Here is a 19,321-nt window from a genome sequence, read left to right on the forward strand (position 1 = left end):
TGGGCAGGACAGCAAGGAGGGTCTGCACAAGCTTTATGATACAGAGCCATCTAATGCAGGTACTAAATTCTCAGTCAAGCAAAGCTTCCAGCTGGGTAGGAATAGCTGCAAATGCTGGGGAAAATCCAGTACTTTTAAAGCTCTTTAATATGCTTCAAATAAATGCACAAAGCCTGTGCTGGGGTTAACTTTGGGAATTGCGTTGTCACACTCCCAGCATGAGGCCGTTTGAAGACCCATCTCCAGGGAATGTCCAGGCTGGTCTGAACTCTGCTCCTGACACCCAAGCTCAGCACCAGGCAGCTGAGAGCAGCACAGCCCTGCCCTGGCACGCTGGAGAGCTCCAGGAGAGCCAAGGGGCCATAGGGCAGCCCAGGCCTGGTATCCCTTTCAGGCCATGGTGTGGATGGTGACAAGGCAGGCAGTGCTGCTGTACCAATGCAAGCGTGCAGGGGGGTAAAGAAAGGGGAGAAGGAAGTGCAGAGATTGATGTCACACATACTTGCACCTCAGATAATGCACCACAGTTATCACAGCGACGGGCCCAGCTCTGACTAAGGTTGTGTCTGGTCACAGGCTGTACCTGTGCACACTGGTCTGCCTGACAGGTCACAACATGCTGATGGGTGACAGCAACACCCAGCATGGCAGGCGTGGGTGCTGTGGGAACTCATGGAGAGCCTGGCAGGAGGATTCCATGCAAGGGATGTGCTGTGGTACCCCAGGGATGATGGCTTGTCCTGTCCTGCCTCAATGGGCTGATGGAAAACACTCAGCTGTGGGCTGCCTGCCTGTACCTGCTGCCTGCAGAGCAGCCTGATCCTTCCCATATACCTTGCTGGGATGCTGTCCCCTCCATCAATGGGGACTGATGTTTTGGAGGGTAAAGCTTCCTCAAGGTGCCTGTTGCTGTGGTTGGACACGTTATTCCCAGCTCCCATTTAACCAAGGCGCAATCCTGCCTTCCTGCTGCGCTTGGATGCTCAAACCCCTTCCTCCTCCTCTTCTCCTGCCAGCAAAACACATCCAGGTCCTCACTGCCACGCTGCCTTTGGGGAGCTGTGATTGCTGCTGACCGCAGACACCTCCTCCTGCTGGACTCATCCCATGTCCCCGCTGCTGCTCCCCAGGTCAGCGATGGCACAAGGGCATCCACAGGACGGGGTGTGTGTCCCCTCTGGTCCCCACCGGCAGAGGATGGGAGCAGGGTGAGCGGGGAAAGAAAGGCAACGCAGGCCTCGGTGCGTACATTCAGAGCTTGTAATATTGAGCATGGGTACACCAGGGGGCAGGACGCATCCCGCCCTCAGACAGAGCTTTAGTGGGTTACGGTTACAAGGAAACTCTGGAACAGGTATATAGTTAGAAAACTACAAGGTACCGAACAGACATTACCTCACGTACAATCAATTTAAACACTTAAATTGATTCTATTGTTGCTAAAATATTAACACAAGTTACTGGTTGTGCTGCTAAAACGTCAGTGTTCCCTCTAAGGAAAATATTGCTACGGTTCTACCGTACCCTGGATTAAACCCCTTTGCCTCTCTTTAGCTCCCGGCAAATCTGACTCTAGAAACACCCAAAGGGTCTGGTTTAGATGGACCCTTATTTAGGGTTCTATTTAGGGTCCAATATGTTTAGGGTTATCGAATGTTGGGGTTTGGGTGTCCCTGGTCTGCTTCATGCAAGGATCTGGCACCAGTCAACTCTTCCTTGCTCCTTACATGCGCCAAGCAAGGGACACCTCTGCTAAAGCAGAGCAGCATCCCCTGCTCACACTCCTGCCTCTGCCCAATGCACCCCAATAGCTTTTGGGCCTCCAAAGGGGTGCAAAGCTCCATAGGGGAAGGCACCTCCTCCGCTGTCCCTGCGGGGAAAGCCCACGGTGGGGACCGCTGCAGGACGCAAGGTCCTGGTGCCACCACACCTGGGGAGGCTGCAGCAGCGTGAGAGGAGGATCCAGGTTGGGAAACGCTGCCTGGAAAACCCCAGTGTGGCTCCGGTGCCACCAGGGCAGAGCTCAGCACCAGCCTGGCTGGGAATGCACATCTAACCCGGCCTGAACAGTGCTCAAGGAATGCACTCGGTCACTGGGAATGACCCCTCATGATGGAGTCGCTGTTGTTACTGGATGCAGCAGAAAGGAGCTGTGCTGATGATGACCAGAAACCGGCTGCAGGCAGAGCTGGGGCCGGTGGTCACCAGGTCAGGAAGCAGCACAGGGCTCTAAGCATGGGGATGGGATTCAAGTCTCAGCTCCTCTGCTCAGTCCTTCGTGACAAGCACCCACCAGCGAGGCAGGGAGAGCAGGCAGGGAGCCGACAGGGCCCTAGTGGCAAGGTCCCACTGCTTTCAAACCCAGGGTCCCCTCACAATGGACTTCAACAGCCTCTAAAGCCTTTCCAGTTCTCCTGAATTCCTCATTTCCGGAGACAAGGGCACAAGGAACGTTCCCACCTGAGGTTCTGCTGCAGCTGATGACAAACAGTGCCTGCTCCCAGTCTGAAAACACAAGTTCAAGACTGCTCCTGATTGCACTGGTGCGGCCTTTGTGCTGGCAGCTCTGGGGCTGAGCACAGTTAAGTGCTCTGCCTTGCCAACCAGAAGCCATTAGTACAGCTACAGACTGTCCCAGCCCCTCGGGGAAGAAGTGGAACTGCAGCACACAGCTATTTGCTGCTGATAAAAGCCTGTTCCTAACAAGCAGCCACCTATTGCCGAGCTGGTTTCCAGCTTCCAACAGCCGCTTTTGACATCGTCAACCAGAGCCCTGTTGGAAGCGCAGAAGCAAATGGGATGTTCCCCATTGCTCCCCAACCTGCCACGTGCCACCAGCATCCTAAGCTAAGGGTGAACCACTTGGCGTGGAGATGATTTGTACAGCAGCTATATACAGATGAAAGGGACACAGACACCACTCATCTCTCTCTGTGGGTTTGGCCCTCGCCGTGGGACGTGTACAGGAGAGCTCTGCGGTGCGAGCAGCACGGAGCTGACTCCCCCTTTGCCACCACGAGGTTCTGGGTTAGCTCTGGAAGAACGAGATAAGGAACAGCTCCCCAGTCACTGTGTTGGACAGGAGGAGGTGTCCCAGGCACAGCCCGGTGCCAAGCCTCAGGCAGAGGTTTCCCCATCACTCGCCACGGGGAGGTGATGCGGTAGCAACCTTCCTTCCTTCCTTCTGACTTAGAGGGAACACTGCTTTTATAAAACCCTTGGACAGGTAAGACAAGAACCAATACCACTGTACAGAATCCACTGCACAACTAGCTAATAGTAAGGAACCCAGCACTGACTCGCCACATGAAGGAAATGGGACTGAATACATTTGCAATCGACCGGCTCAGGGTACGGCACCGCAGGACTCGCCCCTCAGTACGCTGGCACTTGGTAACCTTTGGGGTTGGTGTCTAAGGTCTCGGTGAAGGGGGGGCTCTGGTAGGTGTCTGTGCTCTCCACGCCGCTGCCGCTGGGGTAGCCGGGGTAGGGAGCGCCGGGCTCGGCGCCGAACTGATCCGTGGCAAAGAGCGACATGTCCGTCCCCAGGCGGTACCGCTGCAGCGCCTTCACCGCCAGCGCCACCTGCAGCGAGGGGCCAGCGTTAGGGGGCATGGAGCCCACGTCCACCAGGGTCCTGCCTCCCACAGGACCACACATTCCCCACCAGAACCCCACATTCCCTCCCAGGATCCTGCATTCCCCCAGACCCTGCATCCCCCAGGATCCTGCATGCTCCTGGACCCTGCATCCCCCAGGATCCTGCATCCTCCTGGACCCTGCATCCTCCAGGATCCTCCATCCTCCTGGACCCTGTATCCTCCAGGATACTGCATCCCCCCGGACCCTTTATCCTCCAGGATCCTGCATCCTCCTGGACCCTGCATCCTCCAGGATCCTCCATCCTCCTGGACCCTGTATCCTCCAGGATACTGCATCCTCCTGGACCCTTTATCCCCCAGGATCCTGCATCCTCCTGGACCCTGCATCCTCCAGGATCCTCCATCCTCCTGGACCCTTTATCCTCCAGGATCCTGCATCCTCCTGGACCCTGTATCCTCCAGGATACTACATCCCCCCGGACCCTTTATCCTCCAGGATCCTCCATCCTCCTGGACCTTGTATCCCCCAGGATCCTGCATCCCCCTGGACCCTGCATCCTCCAGGATCCTGCATCTCCTCCTAAGGATGCTGCATCCCACAGGACCACACATTCTGGGGAGACCTTACTGCAGCCTTTAGGTTCTTAAAAGGGGCCTATAAGAAAGATGGGGAAAGACTTTCCAGGAGGGCCTGCTGTGATGGGATGAGGGGTGATGGTTTTAAACTAAAAGAGGAAGATTCAGGCTGGATGAGAAGGAAAAGTTCTTTACTGAGGGTGGTAATTCTTCAGTGAGGGTGGTCAAACACTGGCCCTGGTTGCCCAGAGAGGTGGTGGATGCGCCATCCCTGGAGACACTTAAGCCTGGGTTTGGTCCTGGGCAACCTGAGCTAGGTGAAGATGTCCCTGCTCATTGCAAGGGGTTGGACTTGATGACCTTTAGAAGGTCCCTTCCAGCCCAAACTATTCCATGATTCTATGATCCCTGAGCTCCCTGCAAAGCTCCGAGCATCCCAGTTCACTGCTGGCCCTGCTCCATTGTAGCCAAGAGCTAAACCAAGCCCAAACCACAACCCTTAATGCTAAAGAAGCCATTTCTATGTGACATATTGACCTCCAAAGCCCTGTGTGGGGTTGCAGCCTGTGCTCCAGTCCCTGCCTGTGCCGATTTGGCACCAATAACCCCATCTGCTGCGGGGAGGGAAAGCAAAATAGGTCAGTTCTGCCGAGACTCCTTCACCCTCTCCAGGTTGCTGGAATTGAGGTCACAAAGGGTGGGAGAAGCTGTGAGCACCCCACGCTCATCCCAGTTCCGGAGCTTTCATTAACAATTCAATTAGTTTATACATGATGGGCTCAGGGGGTGGAAAAACCCATTCAGACACTGAGAGCAGCTCCCAGCCACTGCCCAGAGCCCACTGCTCTGCCGGGACTGGTGCTGGTTGCTGCTACCTATTGATCCCAATTGCTCCTGGCTTTATTCATGGTGCCAATGGAGGGGCTGCTGCTGGGTCCACACATCCCAGACATCCTCCGTGCTGGCAGCAGGGGACCAGCATCCCCAGTGGCCTCCCTGGGCTGGGAGCAGATGCTGATGGGATGGGGGAGAGCATCCTCCCCAGTCCCTGGGGGCTGCAATGCAGCGTGAGAGAAGAGCTGTGGGGGAGCTGGGATTAAAAGGGATTTAGTTGGATAATAACAGTGGGGAGCAGTTAAACTGGTGAGTAACTGGAGCCAGGCTGGCAGCTGGAGAGCCTCAGACTGGCTTTTGCCCCAATTCCTTTAAGGCAATGTGGGACTGGCACACATCTTGGGTGCTTTCTGCTGGAGGAGAGGGATGGAGGCTATCCCTGCTTCTCCACATGCAGCCCCACAGGCAGTGCAGCTACCCCCAGTATCACAGGACATGGGGCCCTGCAGCGTTTTGCACCCATGGCAGATGTCCCTGTGCCACAGGGGGTGCGCAGAGCCAAAAAGTGGGAGCAAAGGGGGTTTCTGCAAGTCCTGGCAGCAGGAACCAGCCTGGCTTCCCCTGGGGGGGGGAGCTGATGTGCCGAGAGCTCCCCACATCCCACTCCCACCCCATGAGGCCAGCTCGCTGCAGTGATCTGCTCCTGGGGACTCATTCAGTTCCAACCAGGGCCCCGAAACGAGGGCAGCTTGTGGCTGCTGACACGTTTTCAATGGGAACACAACTGATCCGCTGCAGGAGAAGGGGAAGCGTGGAACTCCCCAGTGAGAGGGGACGGAGCCCATCTTCCCGGGTACCAAACCACAGCTTCCGTCTCTATCTGCAGGACCACAGAGTTCCCCAGAAGAGCCCCACGCTGCCCACCAGGACTCACTTCTCCAAACCAAGCCCCAGATTCCCCCTCCAAGCCCTTGAGCCCAGAGCAGGTTTAGTTTGTGCCCTCCTCTGAAGCCGAACTCACCCAGACGATGATGGAGAAGAAGGAGAAGGTGATGGCTGCGCGGGCAGCGTCTGCTCCTTGCAAAACCCCTATGCTCATCGTCGTCCGTTGCCACTGGTTTGCAAGGAAGCAGAAGGCTACAAACCACAGGAAGGACAAGAAACCTGGAAGAGAACAGAGCTGCTCAGAGCCTCCCCTGCTGCCAGGACCCCGTGTGCTCATGCACAAACACCATGACACCAAACAGCAGCAGTGATTGATGCTGGGTGCCTCGGCCTGCGCTGGCCCAAAGGAGATGCTTTAGAAGAGGCTGGTTTGGAATTGCTGGAGAAACAGGGAGGGAAGGAACCTTGTATGGTCACCCAGTGCATTACCTGCTTTAGGTTCAGCTTGCCTGCATCTCACCCTGATCCCTGCAGGGACCAGCACAGCCTCTCTGGACATGGGGTCCTCTCAGCCTGCGGGATCTCAGCCTGCTCACTGGTGTCAAGGTGCTACCAGCTCAGTTCCAGTTCCAGCACCCCAGTGTGTCAACTCACCATTCCCTCCATTCCCTGTTCCTTAAAGACTTTGCACTGGATACTGCAAACCTCACCCAGGGGGAAGCCTGCACTCCTGGGAGCAGCACCAGCAGGAGATGGGTTTAGAGCCATTCTGTGATGGGCCACGCTTTGGTCCAAGGACACAGCCAGAGAGCTTCAAAAAAGGCAAGTCACACTCACCCAGGAATAGGGACGAGCTGGGATTAAGCCCTGCTCCCAACCCCTGCTCCCAAGGATCAAAGGGACATGGGATGTCCGTGCATCCCAACAGCACAGCTCCCTGTGTGTCACTCCCTGGGGCAGGGATGTGGTGGAGCTGCCCATGGAGCTGAGGGACACATAGGCTTCATGTGCCAGAGCTCTGCTCATCCCTGCTGCCCTCCACTGCCTGCTCCTGTCCTCAGTTCCCTGGGCTCTGTGGGACTGAACTAAACCTTCCTTACTGGAAGCCAATCTGAGCAAGACAGGGCTGCAGCCCCCCTAATTCAATCACAGGCTCCAGCACTGCCTGATGCCAAGGAGCTCAGGAAACAAGTCAAGAAGCAAGGCACTGGCACCCAAGTGTAAGGAGTTTTCCAGCGCTGGGAAGAGGAGCAGCACAACCTGGAGCTTTCAGTGATGCTGGTTCAAGGCTCTCCAGCTTTCCTGAGCATCCCTGGCACAGAGGCACAAAGACTGCGGGTGTTCAGGCACCGGGATGCTGAACAACCCAGCACCTTCCCAAGGATCATCAGCACATCGGGATGAACAGCCACACTGCCGGTCCCATGGGGCAGGCAGCTGCAAAGCACAGTCTGACTGCACGGAGAGGAAAGAAGCTTCCTTTATTCCCCTTGATCTTGCCAGTTGTTCCTAAGTGCAATATAAGATGCACGCGTGCACCCACATCCAGTGTGAGTTACAGGGCTCCCTGCACCCCCAGCACTGGTGCAGTGCTGCAGCCTGGCCCCGGGGCAGAGCACAAGCCCTGCACAGCACATCAGCAGCTCTGCAGGGCACAACTCATCCTCCCCAGCTCGCTGCTGAAGCTGCAGATGCGCACCCATGACAAGCACCAAAGAGAAACAAGGCAGAAATGGAGCACGGTGCTGGTTCCCACATGCCTGGGCTGTTTGGAGGGGGAAGGCAGGATCCTCGCACCATGACACACAGCATCAGCCACAGGATGGATGTGATGTTCCCCTTCCGTCTGCATCAAAGGGTTGCAGGCACTGAGCCCCATGGAAGGGGCTGTAAATATCCTCTAACAAGAGCTGGATGCCAGCGCTCCAGCACCGTGGAAATGAGCTTTCCAGCAAGGAGAGAACATCCTTAACAAGAGGCGAGCACAGGGAGGCGATGATGGATGTTTTCATTTGGGGCCAGAGAGCCATCAGCAGCGCTGGTGCTGGATAAATCACCTTCAGGCTTCGCTGACACCAGAGCCTGGAACTGGAGAACATCAGCTCAAGCTCAGGCAGGTGATTCCCCCAGCAGCAGAGCAGAGGAAGGCATCCTGCATGGATGAGCCCCTGGCCAAGGGGCTCAGGACAGTACAGAGGATCTGTGCCAGCCTTTGGGACCCCCTGCACCCCCCGGTTCTGGAGGCAGTGAGGGACTGCAGTGGTATGGAGTGTTTCTGCTTTGTTCCAAAACACACGCACAAAGCGAACACAGACCCAGATGTAACCAACATGTACCTGAGCCAGAAACAGGGATGTGGCAGGGGAAAGTGCCCTGTCTGGTCCCTGAGCCTCACTTCTGTGTGTGGCCTCACTGAGAGCAGCTCAGTGAACATCTCCAACTGCAGACATGACACGGACGAGTGGGACACCCCCTGTCCCCAAGCCACCACACTCCAGCTTCCCCACTGCTGCCTCGAAGCTCATGGCTGGATGGGCCAACCCATCCGCCACCCCTCTTCTCCCTGTCAGAGGCACATGAATGGTGCCATGCTATGGGAGGGGAGGACTCAGGTGTGGAGCTGCAGGGCACAGCAACAAGCCCACAGTGCCCATGGAGCCAGCATCATCCTTGAGGAGCCAGCAACGCCAGCGGTACCTGAAAAGCCGAGGTCGAGCAGGACGGCCCGTTTGCGGTCCTTCACGCTGCTGATCTGCTGGAAGTAGAGGTCCACCACAAAGAAGAAGATGCAGCCGAAGAAGGCGATGATGCCAACGGCGATGCCGTAGCTGCAGGCACTCTCATTCTCATTGAAGATGCAGTGCAGCACAGGGGTCTGGCTGTCCTTGTTCACGTAGCACTCGTTCACGATGGAGCCAAACACCACGATGGAGAAGATCTGCAGGAGGAAGGAGAAAACACAACTCGCTGCCGCTTACGTTGAACTCTGTTTCCCAACAGCAACGTAATTGGATTCAATCTTGTCTTTGACTCCATGGCAACGTGGCATTTGTTAGACAGATCCTGACTCTCATCTGGTTGGTGGCCCCGATGAATGAGCTGGTGGATGGTACCGAGGTCTTCCTTCCCTGCGAGCCTGGCTGCCTTTCAGTGGCTTCATTTGCAGGGTATTTTAAGAGATGTTGTTCCCAGAGAGGCTGGGGAGGGAAAAAAATAGCTGGGCCAAGGCTCTGCTCTCCACTGTCAGGCTGTGCTCCATAAACCCCCTTGTGTCACTGCAGAGCAGGGAGAAATGAAGCTACAGAGGATAACTGAGCTGCTATCCAGCCCTGGCCCAGGGATGCCTGGCAGAGAAGGGACAAGGGCACAGCAGCGTGGGGAGATGGGAGCAGCACACTCAGTGCAGTGGGGCAGGGCGATAATGGTTGGACTTGATGATCTTAGAGGTCTTTTCCAACCATGATTCTATGATTCCTCACCTGGCTCGGCAGGGGTTGAAGGATGCAGCGTCCGCAGCCATTATCCAGTGACCTGGTTTTGGCCCTGAGAGGGACAGGGGTGTTGCTGGTGGTCCCATTGCTGGGACCTGAGGGTGTTTCACATCCCTGCGGGCTGGCTGCCTAAATGAACACCAATCCTGATGCTGCACGCTGAAGTAATTCCCTTATCTCCCAGCACCGAGGGGATGCTGCGGGAGCAGCTGCATTACGATTTGCTCCGGAGCCTGCTCCGTTAAAGCTGTGCCACTGCTGGATTCCAGCGCTGGGAGCAGGGAGGGAGCCAGGCTGCAGACCCCCCCCCTCCCTTCCTGCAAGCTGGGAACCTCTGATCTCATCCCTCGCTGCCAGCACCGGCTCCCCGCATCCCTGCACGCTGCGGGACACAGCTGGAGGCCTCGTATGCAGGCAGGGAGACAAGAGGCTCCCCCAGGATGCTGCTGTGGCTAGCTGGGAGCATGGGGTTTGGGGTGTGATACAGCTCCTGCTCTGGACACCCTGCTGCATCTCCTGAAGGGAGACAGAGACAGGCGACAGACAGAGGCAGAAGAGCCACAGGAGAGACTGCAGCTGGTGGCCTTTGCAAAGTCACCTGCACCTCGTGGCTCATGCCTGGCCATGGGCCGCCTCCTGCAGCCCCACACTCCTCATAGCAGAAGGGACTACAAGCAAACCCTTCAGAAAGCTCTTTAATGTAATGTGGTGATAGATACTTACTCCCAAGCACACGCCAAATGCCTCCCTCCTGCCTGCCCTATGGAATTCCATTCGGATTTCTCTCCCCCAAACTCCTTTCAGCGCTGGGATGAAGCTGAAGCTTCTCCTGCCTGAAGTTACTTCCAAATGCAAGCATCCCCATTAGCAAACACATCTCAGCCCGTCTCCACTGACTCTCCTCCAAACTGGAGAACAAACAGATGGCTCTGCAAGGGAGACTTCCCTCCTAGAAATGTGGGATTCCAAATGTGCATCTGCAAAATCCAGGTGTAACCTTTGATTTCATCTGGACCACTAACAGCAATAGAAGGTGCGTATGTCCCATGGCTGCACAAGGACATAACCAGACCTTCCTCCTCTTGGGATTTAACCATGACCCAGGTCCTGTTCCCATCCATCCCCACCTCATCTCAGCTCCGAGCAGCAGCCATGAGCCTGATGGCAACCTGAGTCACGCGCTTCCCTTGCACCCTGCTCCTCGCTGGCGCTGCACTCAGGGGGCACTGGGCTGTCACACCGCGACGGGCACATCATCCTCATCACGCTCAGAACAAGAGGCTTGCATTGTAAGGAGGAACAACAACAAACAGTAATAATCATTTTCCCAGGGCTTTGGCAGCAGCTGTAATATCAGCAGTTGTAAAAATCTGTTCATAAATAATGCAAAATTGTTATTTACCATCAGAAATAGCAGCAGCATTTATAAAACAGGCCCTGGAAGAAATAATGTGATTCTGGAAAACATGAATAATTGAGGACCTCTGATTCCATGGGATTATTTCTCTGGCAGGCCACAGAACTTGTGCTCTGCTTCTGCGAGTGCACACTAAGTGTTTTACTTAGTCATAGGAGCACAGTTTGTGTTGGAAGGGACCTTAAAGCTCATCCAGGGACCCCTTCCACTGGAGCAGCTTGCTCCAAGCCCCTGTGTCCAACCTGGCCTTGAGCACTGCCAGGGATGGGGCAGCCACAGCTTCTCTGGGCACCCTGTGCCAGCGCCTCAACACCCTCACAAGGAAGAGCTTCTGCCTAAGAGCTCAGCTCAGTCTCCCCTCGGGCAGGTTCAAGCCATTCCCCTTGGCCTGTCCCTACAGGCTCTTGTCCCAAGCCCCTCTCCAAGTCCTCCCAGGATTAACTGGGCTACTTCTCTGTGCTTTCAGGTGCTTACCGGGAGCTCACAGTTTCAGTGGGTGAGGGAGGGCTCTGGTATTTTAAAGATTAAGGATTAGATTTGTAATTAAGGACATTACAGGGGTCCTGGCTGCCTGCACACAGGTTTGCACATATGGGGCTGTCGATGGAGGATGCCCATGGAGCGCTTCAGGATGGCTGCAAGCACAACCATTACCAGAAATGGGATAAAATAGGATGTGTCAGCACTTAACTTCCAGCTCCAGAGGGCTTTGCAAAGCAAAGCAAAGCATCCTCCTTGCTGCCACCCCCCCACCCCCCCATGACACCCCCTCAGCTGGGTGCAGGCAACAAGGGACACGCAGCTTCTTCTCAGGAGGCCAAAATAGCAGCGAATTGCAAGTGTGCATTTGATAGATGCAAATCTATCAATGTGATGCAAAACATCAGTGCTGGCTGAAATCTTCCTGTCAAAACACGCTTTTCAGTGCAAACAAGTCTTTGCATGGCTTTTCTCTCCTGATTGAAACGTTACAGCTTTTCTTCAATAAAAACCCCAACCAGTGCTGGGGAAACATTTTAATGAGAACAGATTTGGAGGTGTCCTTCTAAGTATAGAGGAACAAATCTGCTTTAAGAAAATGGGGGTAGGTGGGGGGGGGGGAAGTAAAACCCATACTGTAAGTTAAAGTTCATGCAAAACAAATACCCTTTTCCAACCACCTCTGCAAACCACACTCGCCCAAACCCACCACCACCAGCACATCAGAGGCTTGAAAGGGAAAACCCAAGGTCAGATTTGCCCCTGACAATGATTTCATGGGTGAGCAAGGATGCAGAGATCCTGCTCTCCAGAGGTGCTGTTCCATCTCCTCCTGCTTGTCCCCACAGCTGCAGTCCCCATGACCAGGCATGGCCCCAGTGCCAAGGTCCTGGCATGCACACCCCAAGGGCATCTTCTGTGTGAGCTGCTGCATCCATCCCAAGCCTGCCCACCCTTCCAATGGGGTGCTTCCACATCCCACAGGCCTTGAGAAGGAGCCCGAGCATTCACGGGATGCTCCAGTTTCCATCTGAACAACCCAACACAACCAGCAACAAACTGTCATCGTGATGGGTGCACTGCTGCAAACAGGGATAACCTGCAGGCACCCCGCTATGAAGCTGCATCTCCCCTGCCAAAGCTTCCACATCAACCCACTGGCAGCTCAGGGTCTCAGCCTGGTGTGTGGGATGGTCACATCCTGCCCTCCCCAGTGTCAAAGCCCCAGCAGCTCCAGTGGCACAGACCATTAGTGCTCCTCTTTGCATTTACCTGCAAGGAAGGATGGGAAGGAGGAGAGTTTTCTCCCTTCCTTTCCATTAAGAGTGGTACTTCACCCACACAAGAGCATCTCACCCTCTTTCCTTGCTTGCTGCCCACCTCCTATTTTCCCCCATCACCCTATTTTAGGCACGACCTCTTGCTTCCCTTGTCCTCTCTGACAAGGGCTGTGATCCAGTGCCAGGTGTCCTGTGCTGATGGATGTCCCATAGGGACTGTGCTGGAGGTGCTGGGCAGGCTGTCAGCAGCACAGAAGCAGCCCTGCAATGGGAGGCTGAGTGAAATCTCATCCTTTTCCCTCTAAAGAAGAGAAAGGGCAGGTTCCTTGCATGGCTGCAGCTTCTGGACCCACAGGTACCACCAGACCCTCACAGGAACCCAGGGTGCTGGCGATGCCCATGTGCCCCACGATGGAGACACCATTTTAGGTGTGCATAAAGCTGGGAGACCTGCATCTGCCTTCTCTGCACCAGATTCCTGCTGTCTGGAAGAAGGTGCTGGCCTGGCTGCCTGGATCACTGCTGTAATTACACTTTACAGAGCTGTGTTCCCTCCTGGGGCTCGAGCCGCCTGCACCACAGGACATGCACATTGTTCATCCCCATTGCTTTTAGCCTCCTGTAGCCCAGGCACCTAAAATGTGCCTCAGGAAACCTCGTGCTCTGAGCAGAGCCATCACAAGGAGAACAAAGAGCTGAAAGCCTCAGTGTGTGAACAGTCAGCCATTTTAAGGTGAGATGTTTCCTCTGCTGATGCTCTGCACTTGGATTTGGGACCTATAAAAAGCATTGCCAGAAGGTGTGGGGATGTAGGAGACTGCGAAGCCCTGCTTTGATTACACACCCGAGCAACCATTAACGTCAACAGCAAGGGAATGTAATGCATGGAGAAAATAATCCACAGCCAATTTCCTCTGCTGGAGCTTACACTCAATGGGGCTGGTAGCATCCTTCACCATTGTAATGAGAGCATCACGGAGACGGATACCCTGCTCAGCACCCTGCCCTGCTCCAGCCACCACCAGCAGAGGAGAAGGGAAGACAATGAAGGTCAAATCCTGCCTGGCACTAAGCGTTTCCTTATGGTTTATACCCCAGCTAAGCCCTTGTCTCAAGCCACATAGATACCTTGTGCAGATACTCCACTCAGGGATGAGTTAGACCCCTGGCAAAGGACCAACCTCCTTCAACACCCACTCAGCTCAGATCCTGATGGAACCAGGTCCTGGGTCCCTCTCCAGTTTCCCTTTACAGTTGTCAGTCATGGGGACGTTTCCAGCACAGATCTGCATAATTTATTGGAGGCTGTGAAGGCGAAAGAACTGCTTTGAGCACTGCAAAACTCCCACCAGGATTATGGATGCGACCAGAAAGCAAAGACCTGCCGTGGTTTCTGGCACAGAAAGAGGTGGACATGGTGCTGGCTGGAATAGGTTTATGGATATGTCTACCAGGCCCATCAGCTGTGAAGGGGTGTACATGGATGACCACATGGCTGAGCTTTACTGAATTACTTCTGATGTGATGAGAGCACCCATTCAAAGTTTGTAATCTAATGATGAGCACCAGGCTCCCACCTATTGATGTCTACTCCAGCAGGAGAGCATTCCAGGCTCCAACTCCAGCCCTGCACAAGAGCTGTGTGTTGTAGCCCTGCAAACCCAAATGCTTGCCCCCCAGCAGCTCAATCCAGCGCTCCTGCAGCATCACACTGCGTGTGAAGCTCCTCGGGAGTGCTCTGTCCTGAGGGTGCAGGGTACTGATAACGCTTTGGGTTGGAAGGGGCATTAAAGATCATCTGGTTCCAATCCTGGAGCCGTGTTCTTCTTTGTTGCCTGGCTCTTCTGCTGGGGATGAAAACAGATACACCTCTTGCCATGAGCACACACACTGCCTTCTCCATCCCGATGGAGAAACAAAACAAGCCTGGTCCAGGATGGAAAGAGCACACTCCCTTCTTCCAAGAACCACCACCTATTCCTAATACATCAAACCACCCCCAGCACATCCCTTACCAAAGGCACAGCTCAGCAAAGCACAGACAATGCTCTGCTGCAATACGGACTGGGACCGGTATCAGTGCAGAGCTGAGCACATAAAGACCAGGCTGGACTTGAGCCCAAGTAACCTCTGGTCATGAAGGTTTCCTGCTGCACATCAGAGGCTACAGGGACTGTCTCTCTGCTGCCAGGCCTCTGCCAAGTAGTTAGATCTGGCTGCTCGAGTCCAGGCCCCTAATAAAGGTTTTGCTCTTAAAAGCATCAGACTGCTGCAAGGAAAACCCAAACAAAACACTGGGCCCAGTGCGAGAAAACACTGCAGAGGAAAAGCTCAATGAACCAGGGGATGGAGCACAGATTTATTCAGCTTTAAGAAACAGGAGAGGAAGGCAGCAGATGGGTCAGGCTTTAAAGAAAATACTTAAGGGTTTGTATTGCAGGGTGGGCTATGAGAAACCCAGAGAGGGGCTTGGGACAAGGGCCTGTAGGAACAGGCCAAGGGGAATGGCTTGAACCTGCCCGAGGGGAGACTGAGCTGAGCTCTTAGGCAGAAGCTCTTCCCTGTGAGGGTGCTGAGGCGCTGGCACAGGGTGCCCAGAGAAGCTGTGGCTGCCCCATCCCTGGCAGTGCTCAAGGCCAGGTTGGACACAGGGGCTTGGAGCAAGCTGCTCCAGTGGAAGGGGTCCCTGCCTGTGGCAGGGGTTGGAGGAGCTTTAAGGTCGCTTCAACCCAAACCAGGCTGGGATTCTGTGATTACAAAATCAGGACCTGATCTCATGCTGAGCTCCATGGAGGAAGCGGATTGGTGAGCGTGGCTGCATGGATGGGACCGGGCACCGCGCTTGTGCTGCTGCTCCTACAGGAATTACTGCAAACATTTATTCTGCTGGAATATCTTCCAGACCTGCTTTAATAGTGAGACCTAACCCGATGTTAAATGAACAATGCCCTTGCCAAGCTGCGTGGCCACTTGAAAGCCCAACTGGCCCTGGTAGCCCCGGAGAAGGGAACTCATGATCCTGTGGGCATCCTTCCTGAATAGCCGGCTTGTTTGGTTGTACAGAACATGTCTCCAAAGGAAACCACAAGTGATCACGTCTTCATCTGACAAACAGCATCAGATGGAGGGGGAAGAGATGAATAAGGAACTGTTACATGGTTCTTTCCAGCTTTGGGTTTTACAGCTCAAGCCAGGAGGGCTGCTTTCCCTGCAGATACTCTGAATTACTCTGTCTGTCAGGGAGACGTTGCCGAGTGCGGTTGAATCAGGAATCCCCTCTTGCCATCACTTACATTTGGGGATTTCCAAACTTAAGTCACCATTCACCTGCCAGTCTTTTAGATGTTTGCCAGCGTAAAGACTGAGCCCAGGGCCCCAAAACACCTTCCAGAGACACAAAATGGAGCTGGACCCCCCTTTGGTGGTGGTGCATTGTGAAACCCCAGCAATGGCGATGGGCCTGATCGGCACAGAGTGGCTCACATCAGGTGAGTGAGGCTGGCCCCAAAGCCTGGCTCTCCACCACCCTTGTCCTGGTGTCCTCGCACCCAAACCAGGACATCTCCGCTCCCTCCTTTTCTTACATCTCATTGATGTCCATTGATGCACAGCCAGGGTTATGGTTCTGAGGTCTGATCCAACTGCACAGGTTAAACACGTTTAAAAAGATGAGCACAGGAAGAAAACCCACATGAATAAAACCCAGTCCGACGCCTAAACTCAGCCATCCTCAAAGCCTCCATCAAGGGCTTTCTGAACAACCATTTAGGACTGTGGCTCTTCTGCCACATGCAGGCATGGGGAGCCCATCTCCCCTGTGACAGCACGCAGGGACATGGGAAGGTTTCTGTTTGCTTTGTGAATGAGGGAGCATCCCAGGGGGACTTTGGTCCATGCTGCTGCCTCGGCCACCAGCACGGTGTGATAAGGAGCAGACACTGCCACTTGCCACATCCCCACCTCTCACCTCCAATCCCACCTCTCACCCGGCTGCCCACACTGGGAACTGGTTTGAGACAGAGGTAACTGGACTGCAGCAGCCAAGCAGAGGCCAAGCAGGGCTCTGAACCCCCAAGCTGCAGCAGTGATGGAGTCCTCGATAGATCAGCCAGCAAACAGGAGACCTGGGGAAAGCAGCTCTAAGGGCTTTTAATGTGAGTTCCACAGCCTGATCCCCCTCTGAAAACAGCAGAAACGCTCCCTTTGAGCTCAGTGACTTCGGAGCCAACCCCAAATACTGCAAACATCTCTGTCTGGGCCAGCACAGCGCTCATCCCACACTTGTCCACACCAGTGAGCCCTGCACTCGCTTGGGGTTAAGTTGATGTGTTTCTGTAGCTGTAAGCTCTCTGGTGAACACAGAACCATGAATCGAGTGACTCTGCCATTGAGTAAATCAGCCAGCAAATGTATGCATGGCTGGTTTCTAAGCTGGAATTTTTATCTCTATGTTCCATATTCTGTTCCTGCTTCCCAGCAGTGCAGATCCCCTTCTGTACGACAAGGATGATGGGCTCTTTATGGAAGGCCTAACTCACCATCAACAGGCCCACGATTTATCTCACTGTACCCCAAGCCAATACTGCTGCCAACAGTTTGTCACTGGAGGGGGATCGAGGAGGATCCATGTGCATCTAGACCAGGTTTATCAGGACTGAGACCATTCTTCTATGAAACAACTGCTGCCAGGTACACAAACACTACCCAAAACACCCCATCCAGCCCAACCTGGATGCTCCACATCCATACCTGACCTTCTGTTCTCCCGTAAAGGGGTTGGGGCCTGTCTCAAAGCTCTGGAGAGCACACTGGCCCCCATCCAGCTAAAGATTTCAGGATGTGGTTTAACGATAAGCATGTGATTGCAGCTGGAATTGCTCACGTGCTTAAAGATAAGCACATGCTCCCATGCCGTGCTGCACAGGGCCTCACCCGGGCACCCCCAAACGCACCCGTTGGGTCAGTGTGAAGGAGGGGGCCGGGTGGGCAGCACCATCTCCCACACCTTTCCTTCACTCCCTGCCTCCATGGGGCACTGCTGAGGGTGACACAGAGCCAGTGCGGTGGCTGAGGGCCTCCGTGCACAGCATGGATGTGACACGGGTGAGGATGAGCCCCGCAGGCGCAGCTTGGCTCACCCACAGCCTCCAGCCAAGCACTGGAGCCGGCTGTTGGCAGCAGCAGTTACACCCTTTGCACTGGGGTTTTTTGGGAAGGGCCCGGCATTGCCGACCTCTGGAATCATGCATGCCTGCAGACCCCAGCAGGTAAAAGCCAGGCTGGGGAAGAGAATCAGCGCTTGCCCTTCTTCTCGGGCACCACGGCCCCAGCGAGCATCAGTGTGCAGCTCCCTGTGCTGCTTATTCACAGACCATCAGCGAGCAAAGCCTTCCCTGCGCTGCCGCACAGCATCTTCCAACCTCCTGCTCCACGGGAGGAACTCAGATGGGAAACAGCCAAAAAAAGATGACATTCCTATGGAAGAACAGGGGCAGCTGGGCAGCGCTGGCTCCCAGATTGCTTCTGTCACACACACGCATATGCACAGAGCATGGAAGGAAAATGTCCTCTGCGTGCCGATTTAGACCTCATCCGCCTGCTCCTTCCTCAAGCACCAGGGGCACATCCACCCGCCGCACCTTGCCCAAGGAAACTCCGGGCAAACACCCCCCCGGCAGCCCCTTAGCCGGGCACCACCCGGCACGGCTGCACCAGCGCCGCACGGTACCTGCGCCCCGCACACGGCACGGACACCGCACACTGCGTGTTGCAGTGAGCACTGCACCCTGCACGGGCACCGCACATCCCATCACCCGGGCACTGCCCAACGCAAGGGGAACCGCACGCTGCTGTGCGCTCTGCCCATCTCCCGGGCATTGCCCAACGCCCGGTGCCGAGCCCCGCGGCCCCGTTTCCCGGCCGGGATGACCGCCCTGCCTCACCCAGGTCGTCACCCGGAGGATGGTCTGCGGCTGCTTCAGGAAATCCACGGGGTCGATGGCTCCCCCGGCCCGGCCCGCTCCGAAGGAGGCTCCTTCCATCTTCCCCCGCCGCCCGCTCCGCTCCGCTCCGAGCCGAGCGCGCCCCGCGCCGGCAGCGCGCCTGCCCGGCTCCCCCTGCCCCCCCCGCGCGTCTACCGCGTGGGCTCTTCCACAGCGCCGAGCGCGGGCAGCGGGAGGAACCACCCACCGGCCGGGGGGGGGAACGGCAGGTGCGCGCACCCGAGCTGCACAGCCCCGGGCATCACTGTGCTGCGGCCGTGGGTACCACAGCACAGCCCCGGGCATCACTGTGCTGCGGCCGTGGGTACCAAAACACAGCCCCGGGCATCGCTGTGCTGCAGCCGTGGGTACCACAGCACAGCCCTGGGCATCGCTGTGCTGCGGCCGTGGGTACCACAGCACAGCCCTGGGCATCACTATGCTGCGGCCGTGGGTACCACAACACAGCCCCGGGCATCGCTGTGCTGCGGCCCTGGGTACCACAGCACAGTCCCGGGCATCGCTGTGCTGCAGCCGTGGGTACCACAACACAGCCCCGGGCATCGCTGTGCTGCAGCCGTGGGTACCACAGCACAGCCCTGGGCATCACCGTGCTGTGGCCGTGGGTACCACAGCACAGCCCCAGGCATCACTGTGCTGCGGCCGTGGGTACCACAGCACAGCCCTGGGCATCACTATGCTGCGGCCGTGGGTACCACAGCACAGCCCCAGGCATCACTGTGCTGCGGCTGTGGGTACCATAGCACAGCTCTGG

General features: G+C 55.8%; 1 protein-coding gene across 1 annotated transcript; it reads right to left on the minus strand.

The window, feature by feature from the left end:
* Positions 1–2,923: 2,923 nt before the first annotated feature.
* SYNGR3 (synaptogyrin 3) lies at positions 2,924–18,666 on the minus strand. Its single transcript, XM_061349189.1, has 4 exons — positions 18,508–18,666; positions 8,595–8,835; positions 6,034–6,176; positions 2,924–3,585 (listed from the first exon to the last, which is right to left on the minus strand). Exons 1-4 carry the CDS (start codon positions 18,604–18,606, stop codon positions 3,376–3,378), a joined length of 693 nt encoding a protein of 230 aa, XP_061205173.1. The 5' UTR covers positions 18,607–18,666; the 3' UTR covers positions 2,924–3,375.
* Between the last annotated feature and the right edge of the window lie 655 nt (positions 18,667–19,321).

The sequence above is a fragment of the Neopsephotus bourkii genome, unplaced genomic scaffold (assembly GCF_033783945.1).
Source record: "Neopsephotus bourkii isolate Nb327-2 ecotype Australia unplaced genomic scaffold, CSIRO-AGI_Nbou_v1 NB_384, whole genome shotgun sequence".
NCBI classification, from domain to species: Eukaryota; Metazoa; Chordata; class Aves; order Psittaciformes; family Psittacidae; genus Neopsephotus; species Neopsephotus bourkii.